This window comes from Taudactylus pleione, unplaced genomic scaffold (genome assembly GCF_031769625.1).
Source record: "Taudactylus pleione unplaced genomic scaffold, aTauple2 ptg000095l, whole genome shotgun sequence".
Lineage (NCBI taxonomy): Eukaryota > Metazoa > Chordata > Amphibia > Anura > Myobatrachidae > Taudactylus > Taudactylus pleione.
This window is the reverse complement of record NW_028284497.1, coordinates 16,594,195-16,620,463: the sequence shown is the minus strand read 5'-3', so window position 1 is coordinate 16,620,463 and position 26,269 is coordinate 16,594,195. Positions and strand designations below refer to the sequence as shown.

Genomic DNA, 26,269 nt, shown 5'->3' with positions numbered 1-26,269 from the left:
TATAAGAATATGACACCATTCAAATATATAACGCAACGTATTCATGAGAAATAACAGCTGCCACAAGAATACATAAATGTCATCCCCTGTGTGTTCTGATCAGGTAGTGGGTTCCTCATTTAGTCAATGTGCATGAATGCATAAAGCTATGGTAAGGGCATATTATAGGGTGCATACACACATCACTTATAATTGAAAAAGGGATAATACTGTTGTTTTATAGTGTAGACTTTTTATACTGTATTTATTGTACGCTCAAGGGGAAAGGAATGGGTGCAGACACAATACAATAGGACACAAAGCACTCTCACCTGTGATTGCTGTGTCAGTCATCAGGAGGATGAGTACAGAAACTGCAGACACTTGATTGTGAGCCCCTAGTAAGCACAGGAATGGCAGAATATTGAACAGGCATTTTCCAACCATCAGCCACAGAATTGTCTCTTGAATACCCATTTGTGAAGTCAGTGTAAGACTTGCTTCTGCATAATGTCAATTGTATTGCATCTCCTACAACATTTGTCAGGCTCTCATAGATTCATGATTGTCTTCAGAGGCAGGTGCTTTCATTCGTTGTTCAGCGTCACCTTTCACATTTGTATTTTGTTCCGTAACACAAACTTGTTTGTCTAGTTTTTTTTCCTTCTCTAGGTCAACCCCCTTTCCCTCTTGCAAAAATAAAGTTGTAAGGTTTGTCTTTAGAGTATTCTTTGCAGTAGTTTCTTGTGGAGACCTATTTTGATTGCAAATTGCTGTGACATTGTCTTTTGCCCTTTTCTGTCTTTGTATATTTGCTTATAAGGTAATTAACCTGCAGAGCAAGTAAATCAGCCAGATCAGGTATGGGAAGTCTTTAGCAACGCTTCTATCTGCAGTAATCTGCTTGGGGCACACCCACGTGCCTGTCTATAGCACACCTTTTTCTGAACATATTGAAACTTTAAGCAGGTGTACAAGCTTTATAGTGTTTTTGTAAGTGTGTTTATTTTTCCTCCACAACAAAATGACTGATCACTTTCTTGGCAGGACCACTTCTGCCTATTGGTTCATTCAGGGTTGTCTCTTCTCCATTTTATATTGTATAGGATTTTCTCATATACTGTACAGTATATGCAAAACATCATTGCTTACAAGCCAACGTGACCTGTTTCCATACACAATGCTGAGTTCCCAAGCTCCTCACTTATAACCTCAGCTAACCTTAATGTAGAGAATTTAAAAATCCTACCTGTAATTCAGCCAAGGTGATTCAATCAGTGCATAATAAAAGGAAATTCCCGGCACTTAAATGTTGTTCCAATAAATACTTGCGCTGGTGCCTTTCATGGATAGCTTTATCCAATATAACTGGTAGAAGGGGTAGCATGCTAAGAGAACTACATAACTGTTATAAGATACGTAAATGAGGAAAAAGTAAAAAAAGGAAGAACGGTGGGATGGGGGATTAGGGGTGAGGGTGTATAGGTAAGGAAGGAGACTCCACGGGGTGGCAAATATGTATCAACTTATCAGGATAACGATGAAACCCAAAGTGAGGAAAGTAACTAGGGGCATAACCAGCCAATATAAAGGTGACTCTTTAAACAGTAAAACCAGGTGGCAGAAAATTCAGAGAATCTGTCTGCCGCTGACATAGTGATGTCTTCCATGGGCATGAAAAATTCTATGTGTTGAAGCCAGGTGCAGGGGAGCGCCAGTGGGTTTATATCAAAACCTTAACAGCATTGTTAAGTTGCTTAGACAGAGACTTTTATAGTTAATGTAGGTATTTTAAAAGAGGAGAGGAGCCAAAAGCCAGGGTCAGTCGGGATGTCATCCCCAAAATTTCCCTAGATAGAGACAACACATAATTCCAGAAGGGGGGGGGGGGTTCAATTTTGAACATTCCCACCAAATGTGGATTATGGTACCATTAACACGAGCCCGGTCCATTGGATAAAACCTATAGAGGAGCACATGATTTCTGTAACACCTAGGGAGTAATTTAAATTGAGACAAAACACTGAGGGGTAAATTTACTAAAGGCCGATTTTAAAACTGACTGAAACCGATTGTTATCAACATCGTTTTGATGTCTTTAAAAAACAAACAAACTGTATTTATCATCTGTCGGGTTTCAGCCTCAATTGAATCCTGACGTCGATTTCAGTTGGTTTTTGCCCCTATAAATGGTGTCGGTTTTGAGCTTTCAGTTATATATATATATATATATTTTTTTTTTTTTAAACTGCGTTGCACCACTCTCCCAAATTTGCCTGCCACAGGCAGGTCTATTGTTAGGGCTGATTTCCCGACTGTTTTTGGTCTTTTTCCAAAGCGACTGTTAGTAAATCTCCGGATTCTATAGTCTATATAAAAGTATTGATTGTTGGTACAATGTTCTAAATTGTTCTTAAGTTGTGTTTTTGGTCATTTTGTTGTCTGTTTTGACTTAAATAAATTTCCAAATTGCAAAACTGGTGGGAAATTGCCCAAAAACACATAATCAACCTTTAGTAAATTTACTCTTAAGAAGGCGGGTGTGAGTTAGCTGGAACACCTTGGTCCATTCGCTATCAATTGAAAAAAGAGGAAGGGAAAGGCAGCCAGGCCAAGTGGACTAGGAAGGGAAATAGTCCACAGGCAGGCCAAGTGGACTATTTGTTGGGGCACTCTTAACTTATTGCAATAAATGAAATGGATTGTGATATGATGAATTAATAGTAAAACATCGATTTTTTTGATATTCTCATTAAAATATTAGTGCTGTGTAGCACTGTATGACGAAACAAAACATATGACAAAAACACTAAACATACAATTATCTAAAATAATTAATCCTGACTAAAGAAACACAATTAGATTCTTGTAGCAGGAAGAAAGTATGGGTGAAATTATTAATAGGAAATAATCACTTGTATGTAGAGATGAAAAATGCTGGCAAGCACAGACAAAGATTAAATCATTAATCAGAGATATAGTAATAGCAATGAATATTCTGACTCCCACTAGCAGTAAGAAAAACAGCAATACATATTGTGTTCACATATATGATGGTGATGTTTGCACAGAAAAATTCAAATTAATCCAATGCATACTAAGGAGATAAACCTCTTTTAAAGTATGCCAGTGCCTGAATTATGCATCACTGGTAATCAATTAGTCACAATCAATGTTGTTAAGATATACAAAATAAACATGCATATGACGTGCAATCAACAGGGAAATAATGTGGGAAACATAGGATAAATCACAACACTAATTCAAAGTAGTCCCAATAAATTAACCCTTATATCATCTGCTGATATACAAAATTCATAACATCACAGGTAATAAACTATCCATAGTTTAAAAGAAGTTTGAAAAGCTTAAATAAACCCTGTATTTAATGACTAATCGTCATATGAAATAATATGTAAATGTATGATATGCCAGGCTGAAAAAAGATTAAGTAAGGCACGTAGAATGTCTCTCCACTTCTGCTTTCACTCAGGGTAGTGCAAGCCGAGTGATGAGAGAGTGGGGAGATCAGTGTCTATAGAAACAACAGTAAGGTGGTGTTTGTTAAGGATCTGTTGGGTGTTAGGTGAGATCTGTTACCAAAGGCATTGCAGAACCCAAATGCGCCCCGGGTCAATCAAACCACCACCAGAGGGGATAGAAAGATAACTGTACAGTCATATGATGTCTGCCAGCGGGAGATTGCCTGTGCTGTGCTGCATTCAGCCGTCTGGTCAGCTGTGGAGAGACTCTGTATCCACACTCGGTATAAGGTATAGAGTGTGCAGCGTCTACAATGTGTCGCTCGGTAGCGGTCACGTGGTGACGGTCAGCTGACCGGGCCCTTGATGATGCGCGTTTCGCCTGGAGGCTTGTTCACAAAGAGAAATGCCCAGGGAACATTTTTTCCATTCGCTACCAGCCAATAGACTAGGCAAGTCTGTATTCTAAACAAAACATTTGTGTGAAAAGCTATGGTAATGTGTCTTTTTTTAGTGAAGAAGATCATTATCTTGCTCTGAAAAGAATGGTATTTAGTGTAGCATGATATTGCATATTGATATTGCTTGTTAACAGTCGTTAACCTATAGTCCAGATGTTCCCAAACTCTGCTCCTCAAAAAAAAAAAAAAGTACTGGTTTTAAGGATATCCATGGTTGTGCACAGATGGTACATCAAACTGACTGATGTACTGATTAAGTCACCTGTGCTCAAACATGGATAACCTTAAAACCTGTACTGTTAGGGTTCCTCTGCTATAATCTATGAGGAAGTGACAGTTTCTCCTTGTGCAGAAGGGGAGACAGAGAGTGGGCTATGTTTTATCTCTGTAAGACAGGGCACTGCAAAACGAAACCTGGCTCTTCTCTGGAACGTGGCACAGAGTTATCTCACCCCCTTTATATGCTTTAGCTATGGGTCAAGTGGACCCTTGGCTACCTAAAGTAAGGCGGGTGTAGACAATGCAGTGCACTCATCCAGCTTCGCTACACCTCCCGTCCCTGTCACCACCCTTCTTGCCTACAGGAATGTTTCCTTCAGTAATACATTGCATTTCTCGTGTAAATATTTTTATTTCAAGACTGCATTACACAACATTCTTCTTTCAACAGGTTATTACATTTATATGCATATTTTATCCTATATTTAGCCACCAATTAATTATTTATTATATTCTACACAATTAACCTTTTATACACTTTACATATTTCATAACAATTCCATACTTCAAAGTAGGGATGTGCAGGCTCGGATTTACTCGGATTTAACCGAGTAAATCCGAGCCTGCACATCCCTACTTCAAAGTAATTCCTCCCCTATTTGCATCTTTTCTTCCTCATACCATTTCGTTAATCTCACTTCTCCTCTTGATGCATTTTTAACTTGTTCTGTTAACTGTTTGATATATAATACCCATATTGCCAAAAACCATTTAACTCTTCTTTCTTTATCCTTTGACATTTCTATCCATTCCATTCTGAATTAGTATATAACTCTTGTTATGCATTGGTGTTATATCTATTAGATTTTTCGATTTTCATTGTGCTAATAATGTTTTTTTTTGTAGCTGCAATAATTTTACTTATCCATTTTTTTCCCCTGTTGTCAATTTATCTTTATTTTCTTTATAACATCCCATATTGCCCATTCTGGCGTTATTTCAACTGTTTTGTCTAACACTGTTTTGATATACATTTGTACTCTTATCCAAAGTGCTTTTACTTCCTTACATTCCCATATATAGTGTATTATCCCCGCTTCGAGTTGATTACATTTAAAACAGTCAGAATTTCATGCTAATCCCATTCTATATTTCACTTCTGGGGTTATATATGCATTATGTAGTAATTTAAGATGCATCTGGTATATGATGCCGTTATAAGTTGTTTATTTAACTTTACAATTTTTTGATCATATTTTCTATGGTTATGTCTGGGAATATTCCTTTCCATCTAGCTACTCCCACCTTTTCTGTTTCCAAATTTATTATAGTACGTATCTGACTAAATATTTATGATGTTGAGATTATCTGTCCCGAACGGCGGAGCAGCATGTCATCTAACCCGTTTTCTAAACCCACACCAGACACTTTTGTGACTATCATATTAACATAACTTCTTACTTGAAAGTACATAAATAAAGACATTTCTATTTGTGGGAATTTTTCCTTAATGTGCTCATATGTAAAAATTATTTTATTTGTCTTATCCCAAATTTTATATATATATCCTTAATTATACCATTTAGTATACAGTGCATTCATAAACCCCAAGTGAAATCCCGGCTTATGTCCAATAGGTAAAAATTGTGATATGTTTGAACTTAAGGTGCATACACACGGTCAGATTTGTCAGATGAACGATTTGACCAACGATTTGAACTACGAACGATTTTTGACTGCATTAAAATGAATGGAATCGTCCAGATCTGACTGCAAACACTTCAGCTGTCAGATATCGTTATCTGACAAGCGGAAACACGCATCGTTCATCTGACAAACATGTCAGATATGTTAGATTTTCCTTCAGATATGAACGATTGAATGATTTTTAAAATTGTTATCGTTCAGGTCTGATGAAAAATCTGACCGTATGTATGCACCATTAACCTATTTTGTGCTCTTGCTTGTTTCCATGCTAAATATGTAGTGTATATTAAAGGATTTTCTTTTAATTGTGAATTATGTGTCAATATTTTTGTGTGTAGTATACTCACTAATGATTCATTTGGGCAGAAAGATTGTTCTACTTTAGTGTTGGCAAATTAGTTTGTATTTTTTATCCAACCCACTGCATATTTGTAATTTGCAGCTATAGCATATGTTTTCAGACATGGTAAATTAATACCACCTAATTCCGTTGGTTGAGTTAATTTATATATCGATATTCTTGATTTCTTTCCTACCCAAATAAATCTGCTGAATGCCTTGCAAATAGTTTTTAACTCTGACTTATGCTGGGCATACACTACCAGATAAAATGTCTGTCAGACCGACAGACATTTTATCTGGCAGCCTGCCAGCCGCAGAAGTCGCCGGCATACACTGTGAGAGAAATCTCACAGTGTATAGCCTGACATCCGCACTCCGACCCCGGGGGAGGAGACATTTCCCTGTTCCTTCCATACACTGCCCGATGCGGCCGACAGTTTACCCGCTAAATATCGCATCGGACGGACAATCCAGCATGCCCGACCGAGCAATATTTAACCCTTGGTCGCCCCCCCACACGCTACAATTATCGTGGCGATCCGCCGATATCGGGCGGATCATCCCGATAATTGTAGCGTGTATGGCCAGCATTAGTCATTAGAAATGGCAACATTTGTAATAGATACAATAATCTAGGGAAAGTTATCATTTTAATTAATTGCCATCTTCCCAGATATGTAAGGGGGGAGGTATTTCCATCTCTCAAAATCACCCAATGTTTTTTGTATTGTATGTGGGAAATTTGCTGCATATATATCAGAGGTACATGCTGTGATATTTATCCCTAGATATTTTATACTTTCTCTTGCCCATTTAAAAGGGAACCTATTATTCCATCCCTTTTTAGCCATTGGGTGCAACGCTAATGTTTCTGTTTTGTCATAATTTACTTCAAAACCTGTTATTTTAGAAAATACTCCCAAAAGATTCACCAAACCTGGAATAGTCTCCTTTGGGTTTCTGATGTACAATAACAGGTCACCCGCATATGCTGATATTTTTAATATGTTGCTCCCTATTTCTACCCCCTGCCATTCTTCCATTAATATACATCTTCTTATAAATGGATTTTTAAGTTGAATAATAATGGTGAGAGTGGGCATCCCTGTCTGGTCCCTCTATACATCTGAAATGCCCCGGTATTTAATCCATTGATTGTAATATATGCCATTGGATCTTTGTATAATATTTGAATTAATTTCATAAATTCTTCTCCAAATTTTGCATATATAATACTCAAAAAAGATGTGACCATGAAACCGTATCGAAAGCCTTATCAGCATCACAGCTAACTACAATGGTATTCCCATCTTTATCTTGCTGCATTTTAGTTAATACTGCAATTAGATGTCTCATATTATGAATGGAACTCCTGCCTTTTATAAACCCTGTTTGTGAAGGATGTATTAATTTTGTCAATATCTTTTGAAGTCTGCTGACTATGATACTCGTGAGGATTTTAAGATCTTGGTTTAACAATGATATTGGGCGATATGATTGTCTATTAGTTGGCTCTTTTCCTGGTTTTAATAAATAATGATCCTTGCCTGGTTGAAGTCTTTCGGAGCATCTCCTCCCTTTTAATATATGATTATACAAATTCATAAGATGAGGCGTTATTTGTTGTATTGCTATCTTATAGTATTCTGCCCCAAATCCATCTGGACCTGGTGTTTTGTTATTTTTTAATTTTTTGGTATTTTCTTGTATTTCTTTTTCTGATACTGGAGCCATTAGGAGCTCTCTATCTGATTCAGAGATAGAAGACATTTTTGCTTTTTCAAGAAACCTCAACAACCCTTCATCAGGATCATCTCCTTGTTCTGCATATAACTCTTTATAATATTCTAAGAATACATTCGCTATATCTTCTGTTTTATCTACTTTTCCTTCTTGCCCTTCTATTTGTAGTATAAATGGGGTTGTTTTTTGATTATGTGCCATTCCTGCCAAAAGCTTACCTGTTTTATTTCCCCATCTATAATATTTATATTTCTGATGGTCAATATAGAATTGGGCTTTCTCTGTACATAATAAATCATATATTTGCTTGTTATCTTTATATACTTGTCTTGTGTTCTCATTATCCAACTGTAAGAAGTCATTATAAGATCTTGTTAGGTTTCTACTAGCATTTATGAATTTCTGATTAAATTGTCTTCTCTTACTCCTGACATATGCAATCGTGCATCTCTCAATACTGTTTTAGAGGCAGCCCAAAATAGTGATATATCCTCTTTATGTTCCTTATTATCTTCTGCATAATTTCCAAATTTTTCTTCCATATGTATTTTGAAATCAGAGGAAGACAATAAGTATCCCGGGAATCTCCAGTTATAAGATGCTTTTTTTGGTGCTTTTAGTTGTAGCTTAAACCATGTAGGTGCATGATCCGATTTTATTATGTCTTCTATTTTGGCGCTCTTAATCCTTGATATTCGTGTATTACTTATTAACCATATAGCTAATCGTGCAAATGTATGATGTGGGTTAGAAAAAAAGTGTATTCTCTTTCGATAGGGTAAAGATGCCTCCAAGGATCTACTAAAGATAGTGTATCAACTAAAGCTGGGTACACACGTAAAGATTTTCTGTCCAACCATCCAACTAGTTGATTGGTTGGAATGAAAATCTGGTAACGTATGGGAGTAAATAATGATCAGCAATTTGCTCCTAAATGCCAGAAAACAGATGACAATGGTCATCAGACAAGTTTGTTAAATGTTTGATCTAAACAATTTGTTCAAACAACAGTTTTTGGCCATTTTCTGGTGTTTGGGAGCAAATTGCTTATTGTCATTTGCTTTCATACATTACCAGATTTTCATTCCAACCAATCAACTAGTTGGATGGTTGGACAGAAAATCTTTACGTGTGTATGCAGCTTAAGAGTTTTAATGTTTGAGACATGCTGCCCCGCCACTCACCAGCTTGTTCTGATCTGTCCAATTCAGGTGTTATAGTAGTATTAACGTCTCCTTCGATGATAATCGCCCCTTCTGCCCATCCCTGTATCTTTACCAATATATCTGAAAAAAAAACATTATCATCACCTGTTGGGGCATATAGTTATTATTGTTAATAATTTTACTTCCAAATTTACTTTAACTATAAAATATCTTCCCTGTTTATCTAAACATGTATATATAATCTTATATCTCAAATTTTTATGGAATATCACAATCACACCTTTTTTGTTTTTTTTGAGTAACATGCTGCTTTATAATCCCCGATGCAGCTATCCCGGATGACATTATTGTCACACTGTTTCCAGTGTGTTTCCTGTAAAACAGCCACATCCGGTTTTATCTTTTTAAGCTGCTGCAATATTTTTCTTCTCTTGATTGGGGTATTAAAACCTCTCACATTCCATGTTACAAATTTTATTTCTTTTTTCAACATATCTTTGTAATTTCTTCCCCTCTGTATTTTATTACACATTTCTGACTTTGAGTTTGATTTTTAAACCTTTCTCTCTTCTTATCCCCTCCCCTAGGAAGTTTACAATAGTTTCCTTCTTCCCAATTTTTCCAGGTAAATACATACCATATGCAAACATTCTTTCCCTTTTTTTCTTAATTTTGTTATCCCCTGCAATCTTCCTTTTTTCCCCCTTTTATCCACCCTTGGGTAAAATATAAAAGTCCCTCTCTCAACAATTTCTAAGTACATTTCTTGAAATTTCCTTAATTTTCCAGTCCCTCTACCTCCCTCTGTACCCCATTTCCAGTAGCTATAGAATTATTGATCATATCCACAAATGTTTTTGCCATTTTAACTGATTGAAATTGTTGCTGTTTTCCATTCTAAAAAATCTTTAACTTAGCCGGGTACATCAATGCCAACTTTATCCCCGCATCAAACAACATTTTATACACTTGGACGAATTATTTCCTCTTCATTGCTACTTGATATGAAAAGTCCTGAAATATCAGAACCTTATGCCCCTGATATTCAAGTTTTCTTGTTTTCCTATATGCTTCTAAAATCTGTATTTTGTCCATATAGTTCAGGACTCTCAAAATTACTGGGCGTGGTCTCTGTGCCTGATGATTTTACTTGTCCTTTGTGGTGGACTCTCTCTATGATAACTTTTGTCATCTGGTAGAATACATTTCAGTTCTGATGGTAACCATTTTGTTACTAGGTCATATACTGTAAGTCTTTTTGATTCACGGTTTCTGGTATACCTATTAGTCGCAAGTTGTTACTCCGATTTCGGTTTTCTAATTCCTCCATTTTCTCTTGTAATTCTTTTATTGTTGATTCCATTACACTTGTTTTTCCCCTCTCTATTTTTCCTTCATCTTCTAGATCAGAGACACGTTGTTCTATTTCACTAATTCATTTACCATGTTCTTTTAATTGGGATAGAGTGGCATCTATTGACTCCTTTAGTCCTGCTAATTTTTTATCCAAAATAGGAGAAATAAGGTCACAAATCTCTTAAACTTTTGCCACTGAAGCTGCACTATGTTTTTCAGGTGTCTCAGCCTCCTCTCCCACACTCTCATTTTGTTGTGTTGCCGGTGATCCTGGGGGTGAAATTATGGCCATCGTTTTATCTTTCCCCTTTGCATTTTGTCCTCCTTTTGGACCTCTTTGCTGTTTTGTTACATATTTTTCCATTTTATATTATTGATATCAACTTCCCACTTATTTATACTTAAATTGATATTTTCAGTGTCCTCTCAAATCTCCTCTTTCCCCCACTTATGTTGTCATTAGCAGTTCTTTTTAATAATACCCTCCTTTCTGTCACTTGACTCTGATTGCAACCTCACTTTTTCCTGCTTGCTTGTCCCAGTCTATTAACAGGAATTTTCACTAATTTATATTATAGGTATCACCAGGCCAAGCGACCTTGACAGCTGTCAGATCTCTTTACCACCTCAAACCACCGCTCCACCTTCTGTCTGTCCGGTGGTCTCTACTCTCATTCTCCCACTGTGATTCTATCTGTGCCTCCTCAAATGTTCCAGCACATCACCTCCACAGACCACCAGCAGCATCCATCCAATACCCTCCGTCCTGTGATCACACTATCCTCCTGTGCTCCACAGCTCCGTCTGTGTCTCCACATGTAATCCACCCCGCCGTCCACAGTACCACCGAGCCGCCTTGTCCACCAGGCAAGGAAAGGCCTGCTATCTTGCCGCCGTCGTTTCAGACACTCCAGCACATCTCCTTCACAGCCAACCAGCAACCCTAATCCAGTGCCTTCCATCCAGTGGCTACGCCTGCACTCCACAGCCTTGTCTGTGCCTCTGCGCGTACTCCAGCCCGCCGCCCGCACCACCAGCACGCAGTCATCTCTCCTCCCGGACCGCCAGGTAAGGATAAGCCCACTACTTTCCGTGCTCTCTGCTGCGGTTTGCACCGTCACCTTCTGCTGTGGTTGCGCCGTCACTTTCCGATGCCGCTTTATTGCGCGGCTGGACTCTGGTGTCACCGCTACTGTGAACTGGAGGCTGATTCCACCAGGTAACAGCCTCTCTTCTTGGATGTTTATCCCGGGGGCCCTCGGCTGGCTTCTGGGCCCAGATTTCTCCCCTGCTGGTCTTGGGAGCTCACTTGCGTGCGTCCGTTCCCAACGATCCGCCCACCGGAAGTCCGTTCACATAATATTCTTAAGTCATCATACATTGCATTTCAAATGAGGTTAGGATAAATGCATAACTGAGTTTAAGTGCCTACCACCAGGAACAGTGGCTGCAAGGTGGAGTCTGAGTCTCATTCTCTCGTCCCTCAGTACGCTTTTGTTCCTGTCTCCTCCTATCAACTCTGACCCTGTCTGTCTGCACACTTGGTTTGTAAAGGTTCAATGAGTGTTAATTTACATTCTATTCCTCCTTTCCTTGCTGCTTATCATTACTTGCTTTTACTAGCCATTGTCAGTCACTCAACCCTTCCTTCACTTTTTCCATTCCTCACCATGCATTTGGTGTATCTTTGTGTTTATTTGTTATCCAACTGTATGTTAGCCTATGCGGTGATGTATTGTGTTGCTTAACCTCTGTATGGCACTTGGGGGCACCTTGTGTTGCCATAGAAATAAATTATAATAATACCAGATATATTTTTGAAGCCACCTTGAGTACTTGACCCTTCAAGGGCTACAGAATGTTGCAGTCACCTGCCATGTTAGAAATCATCAGAGGGTTTACCCCAATCTCTTCCTGGTGCCCAATTGGGATGATTTATTCCACCCAATGCTGAATCGAAAGGCAGTCAACATATTTCTTCCATGGGAGCGTTTTAAGATGGTGTTGCTTCAGTCAGTGATTGAGGCCATGAGGAAAAGAGAATTACTGGTGTACCCTGATATCAGGGATACCTATATGTGGTCCCGATATGGTACCACTCTTTTAACTTTACTTATCAAGGACAGAATCGGTATGACATACCACCGGACTAAAGCCCGGTGGATGTAATACCGACACCGGAAGGCAGAAGAATGAAGTTCCCGACAGGGTAAGTATTTAAGCTATCCCTAATCCTTTTCCCCCCTAACCCTCCCTTAAGGGTGCCTAACCCTAACCTCCAGCCATGGGTGCCTAAACGTCCCCTCCCCGCACCCTGAACCTAACCCTTCCGGGGGGGTGCCTAACCCTAACCTCCCCCGGGGGTGCCTAACCCTAAGTCCCCCCGGGAGCCCCTAAACCTAACCCTCTTCCATCCCCCCGCGGCTATCCGCTCCCGACGTTCGGCTTACCTTCGTTTGGTATGCCGGGCATCAGGATTTCGGCGTGGAGATCATGATAGGCGTCGGGATTTCGACGCTTATCATTAGTCCCATGCCTGGATTTCACAGTCGGGAATTCGGCATTTCGACCGCCGGCTTCCTGACCGCATACCACCAAGGACATCACATTCTGTTTTGTGTGCTCACCTTTAGCCTTTTGTCAGCTCTGTGGACCTTCTCTATAGTCAGTGGCATCTATGACAGGATTTCTTCATTGTCAGGGATTTTGATAGTTCCCTATCTATACAAGAACCTTGCGAAGGAAGCTGGCAAATTACCATCTCCATTTTACTGTACAGCTTCTGGAGACGCATAGTCGAATCATAAACTATGCTTATTTTCATTAACTGCATTTACCTTTATCGTATTCCTGGACCTTAATTTTAAGTGAAAAACAAAACTACCTGTTTTCCAGGAGCTCATTTTCCTACATCTGACCAGCCCTTCTCTGAAAACCGTGTCTTAAGGGGCCCATACATCTGTGACTGATTACCGCAATCCCCTGATGCCCGGGTCGGGGCATCCGACCTGGATTTGCCGATCCTGACCAAAAAATGATCAGGATCGGCAAGTCGGAGAATTTTAACCTGCAGAATTTCCCCAATCAACAGACTGGTTGTGATCGGATCGGCATTTGGGGGACCAGGAAAATGTGGCGCTAATATATGGGCCCCATTACACAAAATTCCACATGCGCTCTATTCAAAAAACACTTATCTCTTTGGGTAACTTGAGAGTCCCATCCGTCTACCTCTGATGGCCACCTCTCTTAGGTGATAAGTGGATATTTACAGTCATATAAGAGGCACACTTCCTTACACATAAAAACAGTGTATAGTGACCTGGGCGCTGAACACACTATAGACTCCACTGAGAGATAAAAGCAATAATTAATTTATTAAATAAACAAAGAAATCTAAAAACCAAATATCCGTGAAAGTATATAAGCATACCAGTCTCTGATGGTGAGAGTCACCTTAGGTAAAGAAACAGTAGGGGTTTCGGAATATAACCTTGCTGGACACTCACAAGCGTGAAGATAGGGTCCTGGTATAGTAGATGGCTGCACATAGCTGACCAACGCGTTTTGAGCAGGTTCGCTCTTCCTCAAGGCTGTTTTATAATATGCCTATAACCTACACTAATTGTGCTGTTTATAAATTTCCAGAGACCTTTTGTAGCACTGTAAAATGTAGGAGAACCTTTTGACTAAATTGTAACCTCACACTGATCAGATAATATTTATATGAAGTCTAGTACAACACTCATGTACATGTAATATTAGTATCAACAGCTTATCTTAGCACACAAATGTATGCAGCCTATGACTGACATTCTACCTTATCCTGTAATGCCCAGAGAAGGAGCACTTGCTTACATATCTTTTACTCACAGGCAGAGATGGATGGAATGCTGATGGAATTTGCAGGAGAGGGAATTCCTTTGGTGGCTACTGCAGTCGGGGGTGCAACATTCGCTCCATACTTTGCTGGTTTTCTTCCTCTGCTCCTTAATAAACTGGTAAGAGAAGTGGTATGCTTGTACATGTGTAGTCTGTATGCCATTTTGCAAATCATTTGTCTTCCATCCTATGGTGGACACTGGGTGTGTTCAGGTACAGAGGGAGGTGTAGGTTCTTCGGTGCTTTCAAAAGCTCAAGCAAGTTTCCTCTATGATAGACTTTCAAAGGGAATTTTCACATTTGAATTTACAAAGGGATTAAGGGTGTAGGAAAGGTAGCATATACTGTAGGTGAATGATGAAAACACTTGGGGCCTGATTCAGACCCACTCGCGAGCGGCTGTCCGCTCGCAAGTGGGTCGATGTTATGGACTGAGCATGCGCACGACGGAGGGAGCTCCGTCGTGCGCATGCGCTAGACGCGACGAGCGAAGGAAAGTCCTTCGCTCGTTGTGTCCGATCAAAGGGGGCGTGCTGTTAATGTTGATTGACAGCACACCCCCTTTGGTGGGCGTGCCTCCCTGATGGGGGCGTTCCCACGGGAACGCCTCCCGTCAGAAGCCGGCCCACTGACATCACTAGTGATGTCAGTGGGAGTGATTTTGGCTCTGATAGAGCCAAAATCACTCCGGAGCTTGCGGTTGAAAACCTCAACCGCAGGCTCCGGCTCGCAAATTCGATGGTCGCGATGGTCTCGACCATCACAATGCACGCTCGTATAGCCTGTGGGTGGTGACCCACAGCTATACGAGCGTCCAGGAGGACGCTCCAAGAAAATGGAGCCCGGTCCTCATTCAGAGCGTGCGCTCTGCTCAGAGCGTACGGCTCTGAATGAGGGCCTTGATTCCCTGCTCCTTTTGGGGATTTGTGTCAGTCTTTAGTGGGGACATTAGGAAGTAACGCAGGTCACTGATACACAAGGGTGGTAGATAGAGTTGTGTTTGAAGGCGTACATCCTTTTTAAAACTCAACAACAATATATTGGTTATATCCTTGATTCCATTATTTTAGTTTCATTTCCGCTTTTGTTCCAAAGCATTAAAACATGTAATTGTATTTCTGTAATATACATTTATAAATGCTGTCAATTTTCTTTTCCACACAGAAGTCCAGTTGCACTCCTGCTGAAAAGTCATTTGCTGGGGGTACCCTGGCTGAATCTATAGTAGGATTGTGTGGGGCAACTGTGCAGTTTGTGCCACAATTACTTCCTGCACTAATCTCAGGGGCACACGATGAAGATAATGAAGTCCGAAGTAATTCTGTGTTTGGGCTTGGCGTCCTGGCAGAGCATGGGGGTGCAGCCATGCACAAGTATCCTGCATTTCTGTGTTCTAGCTGTGTACCTGTACTGTCCTCTTACTTTATATGCACATTTTATTTCTTGTTGGAGTGACTAGTGTATGCCATGATCATTTTAATGAAAATATCTGTTACTGCTCCAGTGCTTTAAAAGGTTAAATACCCATATTATATTGCATATGTCCTAGTCCTAGACAGGAGCTTTAGAGCAGGAAATGTCCCTTAATCTCAAACTTTATTCCCTATTAATATTTGTGAATTTATAGACTATAAGGACCTGGCAGCGGAATGAGAGTTACAGTTTCAATAAGTTGTTTATATAAGAGACAATCACCCTCTTTCTAATAAAGAGCACAAAATCAGATGTATTCAGGAATCATACAATGGGACAAGGCTATCCGCTACTCCCAGTTATAAAACATTGACATTTAAATATTTACACTGTATTGGAGAATGACAGCATTAACTAGTTGGCATTCACTTCAAGCTTTGTTTTGGTCTTAGACTTGCTGCATCTCCACCTAAATAAAATCATTTTCCTTGACACATCTGAAGACATTACCCCAAGCTGCTTTCTGTTTTATCCTCGATAATCAGCTCTGAGAAGAACGCACATGCTCTAGACAATGTTTGTGGGGCAGTAAGTCGAATGATCTTGAGTCACCCGGCAGGTGTACCTGTGGAACAGGTAGGGAATTATGGATGCTGCACACATTATGGATTACAATATAAAGTATAGCCCACTTCCCCTCTTTCTACTTGTCATTCTGAATAATCATTTCCATGAATCTTTTTAGATCTGATTGTCCAGGTAGATTGACTTCTCTTGGATTTAAAGTTTCAGTTTTTTTTTTTTTTTAAGTTATATGGAGAAATGCCTGCACTGACATAAACCTTTTATATATAAAGAGCCTCTATAAAGATCGATGTGATTTGTTATAAAAAAATAAATAATGTCGCTGCTGCATTGGCTGTCAGCTCCAGGGCTGCAATACTCAGTGGAGCCTGCCGGGACTGAGACACAGCGCATAAGCACTAAGCTGATAAGGTGTGGACTCTAGCGGGGATCGGCGGAGGGGGGAGTTAACACTCCCCCGCTCCGCCCAATGAGATGTTAATACATCTCATCGGTAGTGCTTCTTGCTTCGCCTCGGTAAAGAGACGAAGCAGGAAGCGATATAGCGGCACTTAACATCCCGCTATAATACATCTCTCCCCATGTGCCTTGTGGTCCCAGCACTCTGCAGTGACAGAACCCCATTTAGCCTCCAAATTGTCAACAGACCTTGTGGCACACACTAGACTGGTGGCAATTAAGGACACAGTTTGAAATTACCTCCTCTAATGTGCTGCTTTTTTACCATATTAGTACTATTTTTGCTGCATTTGACCAATATGAATAATTCAAGGTTTGCCTAATAAGAAATAAGTACATCTTCTGGTTTCAGAAGCTATACCAGAGGTTCTCAAACGCGGTCCTCAAGGCACCTTAACAGTCCAGGTTTTAAGGATTCCCATGCTTGACCACAGGTGACTTAATTAGTACCTCAGTTAATTTGATTTAGCCACCTGTGCTCAACCATGGATATATCTAAAACCTGAGCTTTTGGGGTGCCTTGAGGACCACGTTTGGGAGCCTATGATCAATATGCCTGTATATATTATTATATATATTTATTTATTTAAAAAAATAAAAAAAACTACAATTTATATTACAGGTTGAGTCTCCCATATCCAAAATGCTTGGGACCAGGGGTTTTTTGGATAACGGAATATTCCGTATTTTGGAATATTTGCATATCATAATGAAATATCTTGGGAATGGGACCCCAGTATACACACAGAAGGCTTTTATGTCTTATATACACCTTATACACACAGTCTGCAAGTAATTGTATACAATATTTTCAATATTTTTGTGGCTCAAGCAAAGTTTGTGTACATACATGAAATTCATTTGTTTCATATACACCTTATACACACAGCCTGAAGGTAATTTTACACAATATTTTTAATAATTTGTGCCTTAGACAAAGTTTGTGTACATTGAACCATCAAAATTCAAAGGTTTCATTATCTCAGTCATGCCAAAATTATTCCGTATTTTCGAATATTCCGTATTTCAGAATATTTGGATATGGGAGACTCAACCTGTACTACAAACCACATATGGTCTTTATATATAAAGGTTTTAGTCAGTGCAGTGGTTACTCAATATATTGTTTATATGTGAATTTGGCAATCACCTCTTTTATTCATTGCTGCAGATATAAAGCCATGGGCAACATTTTTGAGAATGACACAAGTATTGGTTTTCACAAAGATTGCTGCTTCAGTGTTTTTAGACCTTTCTACTTCAGGGTCCATAGGGGGTCCACAGGGTTGACCTTGGGGTATAGGTTGGGAACCAAATCCGGGCACCACGCAGTTAAAGCTTTTAGCTCCCAGGATGCACTTGGGTCCACTCTCCCTATAACCCCGCCCCCCTGCCAGAGGCACCTTAGTTTAAGTTGGTGCCCGGCCAGAGTCGGGTCACCGTTAGTGCAGTGGGGAGCTGATTAGCAGCCCCTAAGCTTAAAATTTATTTAATAAAAAAAAAAAAAGAGTTTTATTATTTTTTACTACTCTTCAGAGCGGCAGCGTCAGACTGTCCAATGGACGTCTAAGCTGCCGCTCCTACACCCCGCCGGCGCTGCAACGCCAGTACAGATCTGGGGATCGCAGCGGGACCCCAGAGTCTGTACTAGCCGGACTCTGGAGGAATCCCTAGGCTGCTGCCGGATCGACGGGGACAGGTAAGTCGCGTGGTCACCGCTTGCGGTGATCCACGTGTGTATGCAGCCTTATGCCTCCGGTCTCTGGGGACAGACCGGAGGCGCTAGCGGTGGCGGCGGGCTCCCCCTCCATGGAGGCATACCCCGCGTGTCCACTAGCCCACCAGGGATTATAGCGGCAACGGGAGCCGGCATCCCGGGGGGTTAATTGCTAGCCAGGGGAGGAAGCCTTCCCTGTCTAGCGGCTCCTCCCCTCAGCTCAGCGCGCCTTTCAACACGCAGTCTGGCGTCGCTGAGCTGCTTCCTCCGCGGGCCACGCTTCTTCTGAGGTCTCCAGCGGCCATTATCTCTCTCTGGTGCTGCAGAACTCCTAGGATGTCAGTGAGCCCAGTCCCCCTGCGTACCTGGCCATTTTGGGTGAGTGTACACAGCGCTATAGCCTTCCCAGACACTGAATCTGGGCAGTTGAATGTAGCGACATTGTGCAGTATATTATATGTCATACAAATGTATGTATATATATTTTTCTGCAATGTATGTGACTTATGCTAGTGCTGACTGTCTGCTTTTCTCACCTGTCAGTGTATATCTATCCCTTTTCTTTATCTGCCCTAATACCGGTGTACCTAGGGTGGTTCTGAGACCTCGCATATATATACTTGTTAATATTTGTGAGGTTTGTCACATACTGTTGCGTGCTGCACGTTGCCATATTTTAGATGGAACTGTGTGTTGCATACGTTGATAATGGGTCCCTGCAGCTAATCTTAGCGTCAGTCAGGACCGGTATGGCGCTGCTTAATATTTCCGTCAAGATAGTCAAATATATCTGACCAGGAGATTGCGCACGATACTGCACCCATTATTGCTATCCTGCAAGCCATGTGCTGCAGGTATTAGTGCGGAGGATTTCACTCAGAAAGGTTTTGTATGCGGCGCCATCTGGTGCCGGGCCCCTTGCACGACCCCTTTGGGCGGTTTATTTCTCAGGATCCTCTCCTTTGAGGATCGCCGGTCGGGCCCCATTGTCGTAACTCGTTTGTGGTTACTTCACCATACTGCCCTTTTCAACTCTGGGTATCTCGCAATTTCTTGCACTTTACCCCTGTGTCACAGACACTCGCTCCCTGCCGGGGTTTTTCACAGTACATGAATTACCTCCGGTACCGCATCGGTCTGTCATTCCCCTTGCAGGGATTACCACAACGGCCACCCTGGTGGAAGTCGTTTTCTACGAAATACTAAATGGCGTGATATACGCCCTGTGGTTACTTCCCAGTGGCTCTGCCGTGAACTGGAGGGTGTATTCGGCTCTTTCCCCCTCACATGGGGGGAGCCGATTTCAAGTATTATTATTCCTGCTTTGGGGCTGGTAGCCAGGTTCATTCTGGATATAGAGACTGTCGATCCTGCACCTGTATCATACATTCCTCGTTTCTGCCCAGCGGGTGGATCTCATGGCGGGAGTCTGGCTGTCGCCAGATACGAGGGGTCACAAAGGCCTCCTGTTTCCCATACCCTAAGGGTCCTCACAAGTAATAGAAATCTCCTTCTGGGGTGGATTTGTATGTTAATCGTCAGGTTACAGGCATTAATATGCCTCCCATCCCGGCCTGGACGGATTTTACGGATCCGTAGGTGGTAACTTTACCTGAAATCAATGTGCTCGTTTTCAGGGCCTGTTGCCCGTCCTACCATGGCCATCGCATGGTTGGTTAATACTGTTGCATACTGGGCTGATGCATTTGTAACGTTTTTCCCCTTCAACACGTCTGGGATTCAAATGTCTTTTGCCGCTCACATAAAATATGCAGTTGTCATATGTGGGATTACCTACATTGGATGCCGGTCTTCTAACTTTCAGCGTTTCGGCTGCGTCTGTATCCGCCGCAATACCCTATGGCTACGTTATGGGAAAGCAGAGGTGCAGTCTCCTACCATGGGGAAGATCTTGTTTGGTCCGGCCTTGACAAGATTGTTGCATCATTGGCAGTATCACTAATGGAGAGATGCCGTCTTTAGCTACTCCCACTACATTCGGACTAACTCTGTTAAGTCTTTTTGTCCTCAGGGTCAGCCTAAAGGCCTGTTTTTTCCTAGGCTGTTGGCCTCCACGGGGGCCACCATATCTAGTACCGAGCTGTCCTGGACTTCTGGACGGCCCTGCTTCTATGCCGGAGGATAAACCTTCAGCCTGACGGGGCAGGTCTACATCTGGGGGATTCCAGAGTGAGATACTGATTCTCAGCAGCCTCTCATTGCTCAGGCGGCCTCCTCACAGGCGTTGTTACACGGGCCCTTCTTCCGATCAGGGCCTTACAAACCCAGAAAGCTATACAGCCTTTGCGGTAAGCAGAGCTGTTTCGGCCTGCCTCACTATCTCATCGAGGGACTGGTTGTTCTACTTTCTTTCTGGGGCAGTGGCCGACTGGTCCTCATATGCCTATCCTCTGTCTCAAATCCCTGAATCGGATACTAAGGGTGCTTGGACTCAGGAGGAGTCCACCATGCTCCATCATCCGATGTTTGGAAGCTGGGGACTTTATGGTATATCTGAATATTCAGGATACGTATCTACGGGTACATACAGAGCCCTCTCATCAGCAGGGGTTCAGGTTTGCTGTGCCACAGCAAAACTTGCAAGTTTCGGGCTCTGCCTTTTGGGACTGTCCTTAACTCCACCGGGGTTTACCAGCTTTACGGATTTTCTGACGGTTCACCTGTTCAGTGTATCCGAATGCTCCTTTCTCTGGACGCCCTCCTGCTTTTAGCAAGATCACCGAGGTACTTTACCGCCGGGTCAGGATATCCGTGGCTTTTTCTCGGCACAGATAATTAGTCACCGGAGAAAAAGTCCTCCCTGCATCCCTCACAGAGTATTCTTCATCTAGGAGCACTGCTGGATTCTCAGGAATCTGAGAATTTTTCTAGCGTAAGACAAGCTCTCCGCTCTTCAACTTGGAGTGTGCGGATGTCTACGCGGTCGACATATGTCATTACTCTTGGTGATGCGCGGTCTCCCAGAGTGTCTACCTTTTGGGAGGGGGGAATGTGATCAGTTCCATTCCAGGCCTTGCCATAATTGACTCTTCTCCAGATAGATCGAGTTTTTTCCATCGGATCGCTGTTCGAACGATGATGCTCTCTCCGGAGGCGAGTCGGTCTCTGTCCGGCTGGCTATGGCCATCTCGTCCAGGGTATTCTTTGCTGCAGACAGTGTCTGGTCCGCATTCATTTCGGGGTAGCTGGACGTCTGTCGCTTCCGCCCTGCCACTTGTTGGAACTTTCGGCTGTCTTGGGCCTTCACTCTGGCCTAACCCTTATGTCACGGTAAACCTGCATAGGTTCAGTCCAACAGTGTCACAACAGTGGCTTCCAACTAGGCAACACTGGTAGTTGGGTGGCAATGACAGGAATGTCATACATTCTGACATAGTCCAGGGGTCTTCTCCTGGCCAACTCTGCAGTGTTCATTCCGGGAGCTCTCCATTGGGAAGCGGGCTTCCTCAGCCGTCACGACGTGCATCCCGGGGACTAGTCTTTTCTCCAAGAGAGGTTTCAACTCCTGGTGAGCAGAGGGGGCCTCCCTGAGGTGATTGGTCCTCATGGCCTTCTGACTCAATCACACATTACCGGTGTTACAGTCCAGCTCTAGGAGTACTGAAGCTACCTTCAGTGACTCTGTCAGTGAAGTGGTCCTTCCACTTTGTGTACCTGTGTCCTCCGGTCTCCCTTCTTCCTCGAGGTCTTCGGAAGTTTAATTCGAGACGGACGGGCTTTCCTTCTGGGGGCTCCAGTTCATCCCAGACGTCACTGGTACTAGGATTTTCGGAGTCTCCTCATCGATGCTCCGTTCCTATGTGGTTTTTAGGTTCCATATTATTCTGGAACTTATGGTACAGCCATTCAGCCCCCAGTCCTCTCGGCTGGTGTGGCCTCATTGACTGTGGTCCGGCCTCTTTGGATTTATGTGATCCGTTCAAGCTCCTTACGGAAATCGAGCTCCTTATTGGTGGTCTGAGATTTCTAGTTTTCACAGGAAAGGATGGCCGGCCTATAACTAAATGTTGGCTGGATGGCCTCGTATGTCTTCCTCAGGGGCTTACCCAGGGGTAGGCCTTTCTGTTGTTGATGCTTGTTTTTTTCTCGGGCCATGTAACCCTTGTGGACGGCTCGTTGTGGCGCCTCGGCTGTTTTGCCTTACTAGGTGTCCACGTGGTCTTCTGTCCATACCTTTTTAAGGTTCTAGGCATTGGTTTCCTTTGCCTCTCAGGATGCTTCCTTTTTGGCGACGGATTCTCCTCTCAGCACAGGAGCGTCCCCACCCTTGGTTGAACTGCTTTGGGACATCCCCAAGGTCAACCCTGTGGACCCCCTATGGACCCTGAAGTAGAAAACAAGAGATATGGTAAGAACTTACCTTTGTTATCTCTGTTTCTACGAAGTCCACAGGGCGCCCGCCCTGACGCACCTGGCTTCATATGGGCTGTGTTACTGGTCACCGGTTTCCCGTCTCCTTTTTCTGTGAGTATGGTTCTAGAGTGTTCCAGTTTTCTCTCTCGTTTTCTCTCCTCCTCCGGCCTTTGGCTACTTACAAACTGAGGTGCCTCTGGCAGGGGGGCGGGGTTATAGGGAGAGTGGACCCAAGTGCATCCTGGGAGCTAAAAGCTTTAACTGCGTGGTGCCCGGATTTGGTTCCCAACCGATACCCCAAGGTCAACCCTGTGGACCCTATGGACTTCGTAGAAACAGAGATAACAAAGGTAAGTTCTTACCATATCTCTTGTTTTTTGTCAGATGTTACTATGGTATACTGAAGTAAATTTACAATAATTTCATTGACAATTACATTAAGTTTATGCAAAGGGTCAATATTTTCAGTATTGACCCTTCTTTTTCAAGACCACTGCAATTTACCCTGGCATGCTGTCAATCAAATTCTGGACCACTTACTGACTGGCCACCCATTCTTGCCTAATCAATGCTTGGAGTTTGTCAGAATTTGTGGGTTTTGTTTGTCCACCCACCTCTTGAGGATTGACCACAAGTTCTCAATGGGATTAAGGTCTGTGGGGTTCCCTGGACATGGACCCAAAATTTTGATGTTTTGTTTCTCTAGCCACTTAGTTATCACTTTTGCCTTATGGCAAGGTGCTCCATCATGCTGGAAAAGGCATTGTTCGTCACCGAACTGTTCTTGGATGGTTGGGAGAAGTTGCTCCTGGAGTATGTTTTGTTGGATGGTTGGGAGAAGTTGCTCCTGGAGGATGTTTTGTTGGATGGTTGGGAGAAGTTGCTCCTGGAGGATGTTTTGGTACTATTCTTTATTCATTACTGTGTTCTTAGGCAAAATTGTGAGTGATCCCATTCCCTTGGCTGAAGCAACCCCATACATGAATGGTCTCAGGATGCTTTGCTGTTGGCATGACACAGGACGAAGACTTTTGGAGGATGGCCTTGTGTCAAGAAGGGCATCAAAGAAGCCACTTCTCACCAGGAAAAACATCAGGGACAGACTGATATCCTGCAAAAGGTACAGGGATTGGACTGCTGAGGACTTGGGTACAGTTATTTTCTCTGATGAATCCACTTCCAGTTTGTTTGGGACATCTGGAAAAATTCTTGTCCGGAAAAGGTAAAGTGTGCGCTACCATCAGTCCTGTGTCATGCCAACAGTAAAGCTGAAACCATTCATGTGTGGGGTTGCTTCTCAGCCAAGGGAGTGAAGTTGTATATTGTTTGATTATTTTTTTTAGGCAAAACCTACCTTTATAAACTTTGCTGTTTTAACTCCAGTGTCTAAATCACAGACCAGTCTGCACATTTACAACGTGTATCCTATTACTTCCCTCCACTTACTCTTCCCAATTCATTGGTTTACCATTTTTTTATGTCTTTGCTTTATATTTTATTTAGTTCCTACATTTCTCCTTCAACCTATTCTAGGTATTTCCAGTGATGCTACAATCTCTGCCACTGAGGGAAGATTTTGAGGAGAACTATATAGTGTTTAAATGCATTGCATTCCTGTATGAAAACAACCCATCACAGGTAAACTATAAGATAGAGTAATGAAGGTAGATCTCACACAGCATAAATTTCAAAGCTCCTCATGCAGGTACTGTGTGACATGGAAATATCTAAGAGCTGCATAGTTTGGCAGTGTCACATTGTTACCCTCACCCCAGGTAAGAGTCATTTGCATTGCATTCATTTCTATTGACATACTGGCAGCAGGAACATGCAGTGTTCTACAGCTAAAGTCGTATTGTCTGAGGTAAGCATGGTAGCAAATGCTTTTAAACAGTCACTCGTCACTACAGGTAATCTAAACAAAAGACCAGTTAAGCAAATAAATGTGGTGCACAAGTATTGCCAACGCCAGGCTTCCTGGAACACATGCCTTTATTCTCTGTAGTATAAACACACAGCTGAGTGAGGAGAGTCAGAAAGGCATTGGGATTGTAACTGCTGTCACCAAACGTATGTACACTTCAATGGGGCTAGCAGTGCAAACAGGAGTCATTATTCAAATAGCCTCAATCATTAAATAAATATAGATGTTTGAAATGGTAGGCTAATATTAGGGGATTAATGCTGAATGTAGAATCTAAGGGCACGGTCCACTCTACCCTATCTATGTGTCATGTCTGCACCTTCTTTTATCCTCCTGAAATATACGATATGCTTTTATGTAACCTGTATATATGCAGTTGTTATGTTTTTATACTTAATTTGTTCTCTTTGTGTTTGACTAGTATATTTGGTACTTTTAATTGTACTTATATGTTTTGTACACACATGATCTGTCATGTGTTGGATTTGTTTGCTGACTGTCTGGTGCTGCAGAATGTTTTAGTGCTTTAGGAATAAATAATGGTGAAAAAGGGGATCAGATCTCAGGGGGGTGCTATTGTGTTACACTTTCTTGTCCCTCTAATGACAATTACAGTTTTTTCATTCAGCTGAAATTCATTATTATGGTGCATACACACGGTCAGATTTTTCCTTCAGATCTGAACGATAATGATTTAAAAATCGTTCAGTCTTTCATATCTGAAGGAAAATCTGACATATCTGTCAGATGAACGATTTGAACGATGCGCGTTCCCGATGGTCAGATAACAATATCTGACATCTGATGTGTTTGCAGTCAGACTTGGACGATTTCCATTCATTTTAATGCAGTCAAAAATCGTTCAAATCTTTGGTAAAAATCGTTCAAATCGTTCATCTGACAGATCTGACAAATCTGACCGTGTGTATGCTCCATAAAACTATATTAATAATAATAATAATAATTGTATTTATATAGTGCTTTTCTCCCATAGGACTCAAAGTCGCTTTACAGACATCAGAAAACATTGTACATTGTACAAGGATTTGGTGTTGCAAAAAAATAGAAAACCACCCGAGATAATTTAAATCAACCGAAAGCACAATAAGCATATTGCAGGGTTGGTGCAGACATTTTGGGAAATAGCTTCCATGGGTTATATATTCCACCCACAAAGGTACCAAATGAGGCAGCCGTATTGGGCGCACTATGTAGGATTACCCTGGGTGGAATAGGTTACGCCTAGAAGAGATGACACAAAATGGGTTGTTGCAGCATCCTGATGTTGGGAGTAGGGTCCCAACATAATAGTCAGGTCCATGTATTTTTCATCCCATCCACGAGTGTACCAGGTGAGGCAGCCATGGTGGGCGCACTACGAAGGTTGCACTGTGGGTGATAAACCATGCAAGGATAAAAGGCATATACGGGAAAACTGATACATGTGTGGCAGTATGATA

The 26,269-nt window shown here is 42.0% G+C and overlaps 1 protein-coding gene across 1 annotated transcript in view; it reads left to right on the top strand.

The window, feature by feature from the left end:
• The window catches only part of IPO4 (importin 4), a 205,142-nt gene that overhangs the window by 164,265 nt on the left and 14,608 nt on the right, over positions 1–26,269 (top strand). Inside the window, exons 25-28 of the mRNA XM_088470020.1 lie at positions 14,331–14,456; positions 15,502–15,710; positions 16,254–16,386; positions 24,419–24,523. Of these exons, the coding sequence (XP_088326146.1) occupies positions 14,331–14,456; positions 15,502–15,710; positions 16,254–16,386; positions 24,419–24,523 (573 nt within the window). The remainder of the gene's footprint in view (positions 1–14,330; positions 14,457–15,501; positions 15,711–16,253; positions 16,387–24,418; positions 24,524–26,269) is intronic.